At 38.5% G+C, this 14,637-nt stretch overlaps 1 protein-coding gene across 2 annotated transcripts in view; it reads left to right on the top strand.

Annotated features, from left to right (window-relative positions):
- Positions 1-7,054: 7,054 nt before the first annotated feature.
- Positions 7,055-14,637, top strand: part of FIGN (fidgetin, microtubule severing factor) — a 131,473-nt gene continuing 123,890 nt past the window's right edge. The window contains exons 1-2 of one of the 2 annotated variants that reach the window (XM_032355769.1): positions 7,055-7,470; positions 8,246-8,415. In XM_032355769.1, the coding sequence (XP_032211660.1) occupies positions 8,391-8,415 (25 nt within the window). In that variant the 5' untranslated portion in view covers positions 7,055-7,470; positions 8,246-8,390. The remainder of the gene's footprint in view (positions 7,471-8,245; positions 8,416-14,637) is intronic. The other variant, XM_032355770.1, reaches the window with a different exon arrangement.

Genomic DNA, 14,637 nt, shown 5'->3' with positions numbered 1-14,637 from the left:
CTATAATTATCATTAGCAAGTTTGTATCAGTAGCTCACATCACTTGAAAAGCTCAACTTAAATGATTTGTGAATGTACTCATCTAATACATTGAATACTCTCTATAGATACACACAGGTGCTTGCGTATTGCTTTATGTAAAATAGAAAGCCTGTAAATGTATATTGCATGAAATATATTTTCAATGCAATATTAAAACATTATTTCCATAGCTTGAAATATTAAGCTACACAGAGACACCCAAAATACCTGTGCTTTAAAAGCTCAGTTGGGGTGAGCAGTGTAAGGAAATAGAAAACTATTACTCATACTTAAGGCTAGATCTGATGTCTTCCTCATTTTCAGTGTGTTCAAATAGGAATCTGGCAAATATGATTGACAGGAAGAAGTATCCAAATGCAATTCTTCTGTATTTTCATTGTTTCTGTTCTTGAATTATTGATATTGCCAGTAGTCATTTGCCATGAAAACAAATCAAGTTATGTATGGTAAGCACTTCCCTGAATGCAACACTTTTATATTTTAAAAAATGTTTACAGTATGCCGATTTTATAATTTAACAAAATGGCAAACTGGTGGGGAAAATAACTACAGCAAAATAAAAGCACTGTGAGAATTAAAATCTTAATTCTGTAAGGAAATACACAAATGCTGTGTGGAAAAATGTTATAGGAAAAAAAAAAAAAATCCCGCCAGCTATGGAGAAAGGCAATGAAGATTTCTTTGTGGCACTTAGAAGGGAAAGACTCACCTTAAACAGGAAAACCTGATAAGAATTTCTGAATTTAGGTCTCTTTCGGAATAGTGGGACATACATCAAAAGCTAAGCCATTGTACTTCCCAGTGACAATCTTTTTTTTTTTTTTTTCACACCACCTAATACTAGATCCTTGTTTTGTACAAAAAAAACTTGTGCCAGGCTGTAGTATTTTATGACCTACATTATTACCCTCTGGGTAGTGAAATGATGGTGCCAAACTAATTATTGCTTTGTCTAATTTTAAATCCAGGTCTATGGAGATTAACAGCTTGCACATTAATTCAAAGCACCAACAGCCCACCTAACCTAATGCCGTTTTAAATGAATTAAAAATCCTGTTTAGGAAACTTTAATATACTTTAAATGAAGAAAATGTGCATCTATATTTTTACTCAGGATATCAAAACCAAATTCACTTTGCTTATTTTGCTTGCTCAAACATACTGCACGGAGGAACTTTTTTTATCTTCAGACATTACTTCTCTTGCAGATGAACTACTTGCTAAGCTAACAGCACAGCCTGAGTGCAACTAACTGTAAAGTGATGGTGGCTGGGAGGTGGTGGGGGGAAAGGGAGGCCAAATAACGAGAAGACTATAGAAAGAATACATCAGACAGAGGGAAAAAAACCCACTCGATTCCAATGTATTGTCCCCTTTTATATCTCTGACATTAAATGAATGCCTTTAAACACACTGACATTTTGTAATATTACAAAATGAACGTGCAGTATTTGAGCAATCAATAAAGATAACCCATCTATAAAAAAGGCAAGGAAGCATATCACCAAACTCTACAAGAAGGATTGACAGTTTGAGGGACCAGAAAATGATAGACCATTGCAATCACTCCCCAGCCGGTCTCCTCGTTTCCAGTTCTATTAGCTATGTCTTCTTAAAGCAGGTCTCAGACCACATAAATGTCTCGCTTAAAAACCTTCCAGAACTTCCTGTGACCCACCTACTGAAACGCAGACCTCTCACCCAAGGAACAAAAGAAGTTCCTTCACAGTGTATCCCCAGTTCTCACTTCTTCCTATTTTCCCCTTCATTCCTGTGTAGAGCAAAGCTGCAACCCAACAAGGTTAAATGCTGTTTCCTGCAGAGGCTCTCCTGATTTCCTTCCTCACTGCCTTTGTCCATGCCTACTGCCTCTACACTTCAGTTCACTAATTTCCTCAATAAACCTTTATTGGGGATTATCACCATTTTAAGCACTGTGGTGGGGGCAGAGATAGAAAACTGAAACCAAAGCTGGAAATTACCACATCGCCTGCCCTCAGGGAGCTTTACAATCTAACGGAGGGCCCAACAGAAAGATACTCAAAACACGATGTTAAGGTGCAGAGAGAAAGAGAGGGATGTAGTCTGAGAAGAACCCAGGGGAGATAGGCTGAAGTGCCCCCGCTCCAACCCAGGAAGGCTGGGAAGTCTTCTTGCGGGAGGTGTAAGTGCTGAGAGTCTGAGGGAGGTAGCCCACAGAAGAGGAGGGGAAATCAGAGGGCACAGTGGGTAACAAGGCACAGAAGGGACAGACAACATGGCAGACGCAGGCTGCAGACTACAAGCGGTTTGTTGTATTGGAGCTTAAAGATTGAGACTACAAAGACCAGGAAAACGGTTCTCTCCTTCATGAAAGAACCCGTATCTTCCTCTAGACAGACCCCTTTGTGAGTCACTTATTCACTTTGAACTATATTTATCTGGCTTTATCCATAAAATGTTCATGTCAGTTTCCTTTAAATCTTCTGCAATTTTTAGTGCAATACTTGTAACCACAGTTAAGTGTTCAGTACTATGTGTACTTTCTAAATGCAACTGAGGATCATGCAGAATCAGACAGAGGCTGCAGCAAATATATGAACACTACTACAAGTTCAAGAGTGAATGAAAATGTGCAATCCTCAGATGATTAGAAGAAAACAGTTTTGCTTAACCAAGAAAACATCTCAAGTGAACCTGTCACAGGATTTTCGAGTTGTCTCTCCACTATAGGGTTAGGTCACTGAGGAGATATAGAGACCACTCTAATACCCTTTGACAGTACCTGTATTCGAATGTAATTCTAACAAATTGAGTACTTTTACTAAAATGAGGTCAAGGTCCTCACTAGTTTTTTTGGCAGGGTTGGGGAAGAGGAAGGAGCATAAGAATTTTGTAGTATTCTTAGTTGAAGTACAAATAAAGATCCTTAAACTAAACTGCAATTTTATGCAAACATTAAAAAAAAAAAAACATACCAGTAATTGCATTTTTGTAAGAGCTACTTTAGATTTTGTGAGCAATATGAAAAAAAAATGTGTAGGTCTAACAGCTAGTAAGTCCTGGAATATTTTGGAAACACAATAGTGTGGAAGAAGATATGACTAGTTTAATGTTTCATTAAAATAATTGAGTTTGAAACTAAACAGCAGAATGTATCAATTAAATTGAATTGTGTTTCCTATTTCATGAAAAACTCAACATTATAGCACCCCAAACTTATTTTTGTCTTTAAAACATCTTGTTAACCTCGGGGCGCCTGGGTGGCTCAGTGGGTTAAGCCGCTGCCTTCGGCTCAGGTCATGATCTCAGGGTCCTGGGATCGAGTCCCGCATCGGGCTCTCTGCTCAGCAGGGAGCCTGCTTCCTTCTCTCTCTCTCTGCCTGCCTCTCTGCCTACTTGTGATCTCTCTCTGGCAAATAAATAAATAAAATCTTTAAACAAACAAACAAAACATCTTGTTACCCTCATCTTCTTATGTTTTCAGTGCTCTCTGTCTACTCCCATCTTGTCCTTCTCTTTTCTTCTCCCATTACCTATGTATACATCTCTGTGTCTAACCTTAGTCCAGGCAGACAAGAATATGGTCATCTGCACAATCACATTTTGTATCACCTTGCTTATTTCCTTACCGTTTACTTTAGTTGTTGTTGCTTATATGTGTCCTGAGAATAAGAACACAAAAGTAGAAGAAACTTTCCTCTCTGAATTAGCTTGAGAGGAACATGTGCGCATGCGTGTAGTGTACTCACACACACACACACACACACACACTCTTCCTGAAGGAAAAAAAGAACAGTGATGCTTATTTTTCTTTAGTTTTCTTACAAAGCCCACATCAGAATACACTATATGTTAGAAATTCATTATATTTGTCTTTTTTACATTAAAAACAAATTAAAATTAAAAAAGAAAGAAAGAAACATCGGGCTTACAGCAGTGGGAAAAAACTAGCCTGATCAGTTTTTCACTGAATTACGTGTTTTCTTGATTAGCCAGTGCACTTTCTTTAAAGACTCAATTTCTCCTCTTCGTGTCATCACAAGAAAAGTTTCATAAAGAACATTGTAGAGATGGATGTCAGTTACGACCAGAAACATTTCTTTTGAATAAAAGTTTTAAAAATAAATGTGGCTAGAATATGGTGACTATTAAAATGTTAATCATATCACATCATTAAAGCTGGTTTTGTTAAAACAACAAAAACCATAAATATTGTGCTAATTTTACAAAGAATGCATCTTTTGGGGGGAAAAAAAGTCAAATTTCAACTTCCTTTGCAAAAAAAGTAATTGGAGAAAAGCAACCTTTATCCATACTTAAAAAAAAAAAAAGGTAGAAATAGTGGGGTGACAAACTCCATAATGGATCTTATTAGTGATGCAAATCGCATAATATATATTTTATTATGTAAACATTTTTTCCTGGAGTATATGTAATTTTGGACAGTTTTGAAATGCTATGTAAATACATGCAGTGTTCTTTTGAATAGCTTGCTTTTCTTTGATTCCAAAGTTAATTATATTCATTTATATGTTGAATGACAAATTCTATAGTCTGTATTTCAAATGAATATACAAAGGAGTTGGAAAAGGTATTACTTACCTATTAATAAATCCCGCTAACCACACTTTTTCCTGCCCCTTTTTAAAAGTAGTGCTTACTTTGCTTTAGATATTGAAAATGAATTTAAGTTGATCATGAATATATATACATATATATACACATATATATATCTGTACATAACTTTTTTTTTAACTCAGTGAATATTCCATCAAATATATTTTATTTGACATTTTGGTTTACATAAGAAACTGTAAATTCAATATGAGGAATTTAGTGTTAAAGGCTGATGAGCTTTGAACTTTTTTTAACAAACAAGGACAGAGCCACTTTGCTTGAATTGCACAGAGCATCTGCTGTGTGTCCAGAGGACTTCTCGTCGCCATTCTCCAAATGGGCAATAACTGAAATTTTAAGTTCTTCACAGTTGTTGTTTTTTAATTCATCTGTACTCAATCCAACAGTGACCCATAGATATTTTTCCACACTTATTTCTTTGTGGTGAAATCCAATGGGCAACTTCTCATAATATCGTTTTCAAAGCTATCTTGTAAAACATAACTAAAGGGGCTCTAGTGTTCTCTGTTACATCAGAATAAAGTTCTTCTGTTTTATTTTGAAGCCTGGTTTAAAGAAATGCACAGAAAGGTCAAATCCATTCCACATAGAAATCTCATTCTTTAGAAATATTTGGTAAGATCTTGAATCACTTTGTTTTGTCTTTTAAATTCTGTCATCTGCTTAGATTTAACTAGAATAATTTTTCTTTCTCATTGTGTTAGCTAAATGCATCTGTTCGAGGGCTATCCATTCACAGGTAAGAAAATCATGAAAGGAGAATGAAATTAATTTCAAAGTATATATGTGGTATCTTTTAAAAGCTGCATTTCATCATCTGGAGAGCTGCAATTTAGTCTATTAAATCTATGGCAGAGAAGCAGGAAGAAATGCTTCCGTTATAAGGAGGGTCAGTACTAAACAAGTCTATTTTCCTTCCCAACCTTCAAAGGTAACATTCTCAGCTTCATGGGCTCCTGGTGGAATATATAATTTGCATCTTTCATTCTTAGCTTAGTTGAAATGGAGCGGACTGGGTGTCCACCAGGCCAAAGTATAAACTTAACATTTATCTATTAAAGTCATATTTAATGAAAACGAAGAGAAATTTATTACCTCACTCACTCTCTCGCTCATTACAATTCCTAAAGAACTTTGCCGAGCACATTATCTCGTAGACATCATGATCAAATGTTATTGTTTGCTTTATTATCTCAGTTGGATGGTTGGCTAGTCTAGAATGAAATAGGTTGAAGGCAATCCTCGCAGCCTAGAAGTCTGAATGAGGTTCCCATTCAAATGATCCTGGTTGTTTGGGGGTGGGGCGGGGTGATTAGTAAACCAACTGAGCTTACACTGCATAGTAAGCGTCTGGATGCAGCACATTTACATCTAACAAGAGACCCCAGAAAACGTGTATGTGTTTCTTAAACCTTATGTTCCGAACAAAAGGCTATCTCAGCAACAGACAATCAGCACTGCATTGCTCCCTGGGATGCGAGCAACACACTCAACTGCACATTTCATTCTTCCTCAGCTCCCAGCACCACAAAGCCCCTACTCTCTTCCCACTCCTGGGTCCCCGGCTTGCTCCATAGAAGGGGGTTGGGAAAGCATGAGGCTAACGTCTATGCTGGCGCACCAGCAGCCCGCACCGGGGGCCCCCAGGCGCTGCTTTCCCCGGCCCAAGCCGCCTGGGGGAGGTAGGGAGGGGAACCAGGGAAGCGCGAGAGTGGACCGCACACCTAGACACTTATGATTTTATTTATTCACAAGGAGGCGGGGGAGGCGAACCGGCTTAATTTGGATTTCCCCCCCGAAGTTGCCTCTTCTTAGCAGATAAAGTCGTTTTCTGGCTGGTGCTGGGGGCCCAGGGGAGAGTGCGGGTGAGGTCCTGGCTTCTCGGGGCCAGATCCTGTCCAGTGTGCGGAGTCTTGGGGGGTGGGGAAGGGTGGACTGGCCGCAGCTGTCGAGAGGGCCGGGAGCCCGCAGGGAGGGGCCCGCGGGCGCGAGAGCCGCGCAGCCCTGTCCCGGGCCCTCCCAGGCTGGCTGGGGCGCGCAGGGGCCGGCTGGTCACGCGTGGGAAAGAAAGGCCCCTTCCCCCCCCACCACCACCACCACTTCCCCCCTCCACCCCAAGGCATTGCTCCCCTTTCCCCAGGCTGGGCCGCCCGGGAGTGCGGGCAGGGAGAGCTCCGGGTCCCTGCGCGCGTAATCATGACCTCGGGGCCCCCTCCGGGCCGCGTGAGCGCGTCGGCAAGGCTGGGCGGCCGCCGCGGCCCCGGCCGTGTAACATGACCCGAGCGGCTGGCCGGCCAGCGCGGCGCGGCCATTGAGCCCTCCCTGCCCATGAATCTCTGGCGCGTCTCTCGCTCGCTCGCCCGCTCGCCTCCCGCCTCCCTTTCTCCCCCTCCAGCTCCGCGGGCTCCGTGCGTCTTTCCCTCTCCCTCCCGGTCCTCCCGCTGCCCGTCTCTCTCCACTGCCCGCCTCTCGCCACTGCCTCCCGTCTTCTCTCCCTCTCCGCAGCCTCCGTCTCTTTCTCCCTCTCTCCTTTGAAAACTGATCTTTGGCTCTTAGTGTGAAAGTGATTTGAATTTGGCTCGGCGGCGCTCTGCGCCTGCGCCCAGCCTCTGGCATGCTGGCTCCTTCCAAGCAGCTGTTTTGGGTTTGAAATTCCAACATGGCAGAGGCTGCAGTCCGTCTTCCCTTCAAAAACTTGGAATGATTTCAAATCATAGGCACCTTCACTTAACCCTAGCTTCCATTCATCAGCAAACACGTCGGATCGATGCTACGCTAACCTATCGGGTTTTCGCTCCGCGCGTTCAGGTAAGAGGAGCTTCGTAGTTTTCTACCATCTGTTTAAATTTGTTTTTGTTTCTACTTGTTTTATTTTTTAAGAATATAAACAAATGCAAGACCCGTAATAAAAAGAGATCTTCCAGTAGTGCCGTAAACATTAAATTTAATTTGCATTCGCTTCTATTCTGTACGCCAACCTGCTGTCTAATTTTTCAGTACAAAGTAGCCCTGAAACATTATAATGCATATTTTGCTGCTTAATCATTGTAACAATAGTATTGGATTAAGAGTTCGCGATAGCAAGAATCTCGTTTTCCGCTATATTGAGCTTAACTTATTACTATCTTTTTACTTCAAAAATAAAAAAAATAAGAAAGCGGAGCCATAGGGTGGGGCTAGACTTTCTTCGGGAACTAACTTCTAAGTAAATAAGAAGTGTAAATAAGAATCTTGCACACACAAAAAGTTGAGGTTAAATTACAGTCTCGTGGCTGGGGGAACGTGAAAATGTCAGAAGATCGGTTGCAGAAAAATGTAAGCACATCATCTTGGAGGGGGTACAGCGTGGTGGGCGTATTGTTGGCAAGGAACGGGAGAGAAAGATGTATAATTTAATGGTATATACAATCCACTGATCCTATTACCGTCCTCCCCGGAGCTCTTGTTAGTTTCAATGGGAGTGAGTGAAATTGACATGGACTTGCATTCCTGGTCATGTGCTTTTTTTCCTTTCTTTCTTCTCCTGTGATCTGAGATCCCCTTTTTGTTGATGTTGCTTTCCCCCTTAATTATATGCATGTAGGTTAAATGAATACCTGACGAAAGGGCCCACGTTTCAAGGCAGTGACATTTGATAGCTGAGAGGAAAAGTGGCTTTAATGAAAAGCAACCTTTGGAATTCCTGCTTGTGAGAAATCCAATTCAGCTTTTTGTGCTGCCAGCAAGAAATGATCAGTAGCACCAGTGTTTATGGTATGTCAGTTTTGGAATTTACTTCCTTTGCATCTAAATAGGAAAGACAAATTAAATAGCATGATAAAAACCATTGAAGACTCTCCTTGGGAAGCAGACGCTCATGATATATAATTCCTTTAAATAGATATATGTATATTTTAATCTGTCAAAATGCTTGTTTGCTTTTGCTATCACTTGTTTATATTTCAGTTTTGATTAATAGATTACTGGAGTCCACTTTTGTCTGTTTTAGCGGTAATCCCAAAGTTGCATGTTACTAGTAATGCACTATATAACCACTGAAGTCAAATGGTATGTAAATTAGTTAAACTCAGTGTGGGGTTTTTTGGGGAGGAGGCTGGGTGGAGAGGGGAGAGGGCGGGAGTGTGGGGAAAGACTGCTTACTAATGAAAGTATGTATAAATATATATATATGTATGTACACACACAAAATTGGATGAAAAAATTTTTTTTTCTCAACCTATTAATGCAATTTGACTATCTGCTCTCTGGATGATTACACTTTGTGGAGTAATCAGTTCTTCTGAGTGTGTTTTTTTGGGTGAGTGAGCGAAGGGGTGTCTTTTACATAAAAATAAAAAAATATATATTTTGATTGCTTTAAGTCTTTAATGCCTTTTAAGAAACAGTAGTAGGTTTTTTTTTTTCCTTGCCATTCACTTGTCTGCCTGTCAGCGCTTTTTACTTTTAACCTGTGACAGAATTAAATAATCAAGCACTGAAATTGACTTTGTTTGAAATCGCTCTTTCCTCTTTCTTCACAAAAAAAAAAAAAAGGTCAGATAAATGGAGTGAGAGGGGGTTTTCAATAGCTCTTGTGACAGTGCCCTGTGTATACTTTGTGATATTCAATTAAGACTAAGAGGGAACAACAACAAAAAGATGTTAAAAGTATTTTGCATAACCACAGGATATATCCACTTTATACTGGTTTGGGTTTTTGTTGTTGTTTGTGTGTGGGGGTTTTTTGTTTGTTTGTTTGTTTTGTTTTGTTTTTTTGGGGGGTACATTTACCCTACCACCATGCATTCACCCTGGAAAGAGAGAGAAGGAAAGGGAGAATGTGAAAGAAAGAAATAGCTGTGGGGCAAAGCTGCCAGGGGTCTGTAATGTGGCCGTGGTTACTGCTCTCTCATAACACAAATGTGAATACAAGGAAAGGCACTACTGGAGCCGTTGCGCGACACACACTTTTGGTTGGACTCTGGTGACTATTGAGCTAAACACACACTGCTCTCACACGATAGAAAAGGATTTGAATTTTGCATTTGGAACTTGTTGACTTTGAAGCGATCAATAAGAAGACTGTTTATTTTAGATGCACATAATTTGCCCTGAGAAATGTTTTAAGGAGGAGAGAGCACAGCTTTTTTTCCCCCGGAGCTGTTGGAGCGAATGGGATTGCCAGATGGGCGATTTCCCTCTGTGATGTTAAAGCTGTAATATATATTCAGAGCAGATTGGGCTGCTGCCTGTGATGAGGAGGATATTACATTTATAAATTTTAAATCGGAGCTCGGACAATGTGCTGAGAGCAGAAATTGGATGGTTTGACTGTTCACCGTATTGATACTTAAATGTGATTTCTAGGTAGTAGTAATAATAATCATTGCAATAATATGTAAAAAACACGTTGGGGTAGGCAATCATATAATTCATGACATTTAACAGCAGATTTAAGTGTGTAAATTGCCCCCTCCTCTGTCTCTGCTTACTATTAAATAATAGTCACATAATTTATTTCTCTGTGTTTAAATGCTTGTTGTGCAAATGACGGTCACTCAGGAGCCTTATCGCACACTAGAATTCTGGGGAGGAAAAGTTTATATATATATTTATATTTGTATTCATATATATATATATATATATATATATATAAAGTAGACACTAGTGTATATGTATAAAATAGCATTAATGGTTCCTATTCTGTAATTCTATCACTCTGATTATTTTTAGATTTTGTTTGTCTCAAACGCGTGGCCTAAAGGAACCAGAACTACAAACCTAAAAGGCTGGAAAGTGGGCAAGTGCTCTCACTCTGGCAGCTCTGCTGTTGCAAATTAAAAGTGTGTTGTGGTCAGGAAATGAAAGCTACAATGTCTCTTTTGAACAAGTCGTTTATCAAGAGAAACATCTATCAGGGACTGCCTTGTCACATTGATTCTCTAAAAGTTAGGTCCGAGGTGGAAGCTGCTTTGATGTTTTTGATCCTAAATTTAATACAACAGAAAAAAAGCAAGGATATTATGACCAGAATAGATTAAAAAAAAATGTTTCCTGCAACCAACAAGATCTATTTATTAGTACTGTACTATGTGTGAAGTTTTTTGGACATAAGAGTTGAAAGGTTGAAGAGGAAACCCCTAGCCTTTATAAACTGAAGGTTGTTAAATATGTATTTATAGTATGTTCAGTTATAGCTGGCTTCTTGGTTCACATGGACATTTTGAAAATAGATCGTTTTAAAGGGGAAATTATTTGGAGAGGGTGTTTTGGAACAATATGCAGGGAATCAGAGTTTTCATTCATTCAAATTTTAAAGTTGCCCTCTTCTTTCATCCTCTCTTTTAGTTCTTTATTGCTGTTTCCTCTCATTATTTTATGTGTGACATGTTAGTTTTTCTTTGGGAAAGAAACAGTTTTTCTGTAAAAGCCATTTCCCCAAACATGCTTGCTCACATCATCTTTATTGTTTATTAATTGTGCATGTAGATGGTTATCAGTGTAAACCACATGGACTCACTCAAGTCTTTTGGAATTCCAGCCTGAAAATATAGGTAGGTAACAAATAAACCATGCCATGTATTCTTGAATACGGCATATGTTACATGCATTATTCAAATTTTAAAAGGTATTGTTAAGAAAATAACCAATTAAGAAAAATTTTTTTGTGAAAGCAGTTAAAAGCAGCCTGCTTCAGTTTGGGAGGCAAAGATAGGAGAGAAGTGTTCCTTTGAAATAGTTTCTGGATACTTGTCTTATACTGCTGTTGGCTCCTTGCTCTTTCATATGGATCTCTCAGCAACTAGGCTGATAGACCACAAAGAGTGTGGTGAGAGTTTTGGGAAGTGTAATACTTGCTAATTAATCATGTCCGAAATGAAAGAATCATAGTAGGGTAATAAAATCTCATTGTTGTTTTCCTGGAAGAGAGTAAGACTTCTGTTTGGAAGCTGTATGTGTGAGTTGACTTGCTTTTTCTCTTCTCTTAAAAAAGACAGTTTATAGGGTCTCCTTAGAATTATTTCAGGAACCATTTTTTGGGGGAGGGGGGACAGAATATTTTCTTTTTCCTGACTGTACTGAATCAGTGATATTCTTGAAATTATCTCTGGTATCTACTGAGTGAAAACAGAGATTATTATTTTTTTTTCTCTAGTTACATTAAAGACTCCAGTAGCTGAGGTTCCAGTACTCAGTTGTGGGGTTTTTTGTTTGTTTGTTTGTTTTGTTTTGTTTTGTTTTCCATGAATAGAAAATCTTTTTGTTGTTTTTATTCATGTTAGGTAGGAACTTCGAAAACCTGTTTGTAGTCAGGTACTTCTGATAGACATATAAGAGAGCAGAAATTTTATTAATTACTCTTAGATAGTATAAGAGTATGACCACAGTGGAGAAAAGTAGTACTTCCAAGAATTGATAGAGAATATCTGTGTTATAACTTGACATTTCTAAGATTGTTTAAGGTATTAGCTACTTGAAAAGACAAATGAGTGATATCACTAGAGGTAAATTCTTTTTCTCCTTAGCTTTGCTTGTTACCTTTTAGATTTTAATATTTTGCTTAGCTCATGCATGGGGACAGATTCCCGAAAGTTTATGTGTCTGCAACATTTTTCAGAATTTTCATCTCAAGGTGAAGACGGCTCTGCTAATGACTCCCTATTTTTGTCTGTGAATGTTTAGATGCCTTGAATGATTGCCTAATTAAGTAATCAGTTTTAATAGTCTGAAATCAGCAGAATTGCTAGGTGTATTTGAAACAATTCCAGGCTTTTATGATTTGTACTTTCCAGTTTGTTCTTAGAATCTTGCTTAATAGAAATGTTTGCTGTTTTGCCTTTTATCAGTATATTCTTAAGTACACATTTTGCATACTACTTTTATAAAGTACCACATTTATTGTAGTGGGGCTAAAATTTAATTACCAGGAATTTAAACTGATTTATAAATTTTTGATTGGGAGAAATTGTTCTATAGACATTTGTGTGAAATATTGACATATGCTACTGATCGATAAGACTTGATTAATCAGCATATCTGCTTTTTTATCTCAAGTCATTGAAAAGCCAGAATAAACAAATGGCACAGAAAGCAATGCAATTTTTTTCCTTCAATTAAAAAAAATCTTATTATAATTGTCTCTTTCTTCGGGGGGCATATAAGGGCTAATGTTTCATTAAAATCAGTTGAACTTAGAAATTATTTGGGGTACTTCTACAAGTCCAAAAAATGCTTCCATCTTCAATTCTCTCTCTCTCTCTCTCTCTCACACACACACACACACACACACACACACACACAATTATAGCTAAATTTTTTGTCTATGAAAAATGAACACTTTTCAAAAACTGAAAACAAATGCTTATTTAGCAAGTGCTTTAAATCATGGTTGGAATTTGTAATTTTCTTCCTTTTCTTAGAAATGTGAATTTGTATCATTAACTTTTTCACTTAACTTATGGTAGAAATTTCAAGCGTAGCTGCTTGGACATGATTGCTGATTACTGATCTTTGGGGGGTTTTGGTCTTATCATTCAAATGGCAATTTTACTTGAAAGATGCTCCCTCCAAGAAATGCAGATAGTGGAAATAAGGAGTAGGCAAGAATACGGTGAAAATAAATTGTACTGATAAGTTTGCAGCAAATCAAAAGCAGGTGGGTTGCTGTTTCCTTCGGGCAGCCCCACGGATGCCTGCTCCGGACTCTGCCTCAGCACGGCACATGCTTCTGCTACCTGTTGATGGGAGCCTTAGGAGGGAGACTGAGGCGGCAGAAAAGATAGATGATCAGAAACCAACCAAACATCAGCTATCACATGGCACTTCCTGTTAATAATATTTACATATTTTATGCAACAAATCTGTTTGTTGTCTTGTTACTTGAGTATTGACACTTCTTAACATTGCATATGCTGGGCTGCTGTCTCTGGGTATTAGACGCAGGAAATTCAAAGGAGAATTTCAAATCAGAAGTCTTTATGTTAAATATATGTACAAATGGCTATGTTTGCTTATATTCGAGCCACTGTGACTTTCAGAGAACATTTATACTATTACTCTTCCAATTACTTTAGAGACCAATGCATTTAAAAAGTTGTACGTGTGGTTTATTCTGTGGAGGCCCAAGGTTAAACTTTTTTTTTTTTTTTTTACCCTGTGACCTAGCTTAAGTATTCGTATTTTTATGTGGGGAAAATCTTTCTTTTAGAAAATATTTTTTTATAGCATTGGGACATTTGCTTCTTATTAGACTTTTGTTCTCATTTTCAGTCAAGAGTGGCTTTTATAAAAAGTTTATCAGCAATATTATAGCTTACAAAAAAGATTTTCTTACGGCAAAATATATAATGTAAAATACCAGTAAAATGTTTTCTTAGTATCAAAAACAACTTTACTCAGTTCCTCTCTTGAGTTTTGATTTCGGCTGGTAATGAATGTATTTACTCCACTCCACTTGTGGATGTATTGCTGGCAAGAGAACAGAAACTGCATTTTCTTCATCTACCAAAAAAAAAAAAAAAAAAAGTCTTTCTTTTTTCCCAGATTCAAGTAATGTTTGCCTTATGTCAATTGGATGCTATTTAAGCAACTGACAGTTGATTAAATGCCATAGTAAACTCATCTGAGAATGAATGACTTCTACTTTCCTGCTTTGGTTCCTGAGGAGGTATTATTCATAGAAACAGTAACCTTCAAAATAAAATTTTAAAAGTAGTGTAATGTGAAGCCATGGGTTTCCAGATGTAACCGTAAACTTTTGGCTATTCTTTTGATTTATTATCTGTACCATCAACACGCACTGTCACCTTCACCCAGGGCTGGCCACGTAATTTCTGGGGCTTGGTGCAAAAAATAAAATGTGGGGCACCTTGTTCAAAACTTATTAAAAATTCGAGACAGCCACAGCAGAGCAGTAAACCAAACACAGGGCCCTTGTGTGGGGGACCCTGAGGGAGTGTGCAGGTCACGGGGCAATGAAGCTAGCCCTGCCTTCAG

Source organism: Mustela erminea, chromosome 8 (genome assembly GCF_009829155.1).
Source record: "Mustela erminea isolate mMusErm1 chromosome 8, mMusErm1.Pri, whole genome shotgun sequence".
Classification (NCBI taxonomy): domain Eukaryota; kingdom Metazoa; phylum Chordata; class Mammalia; order Carnivora; family Mustelidae; genus Mustela; species Mustela erminea.
This window is presented reverse-complemented; position numbering and strand designations above follow the sequence as displayed.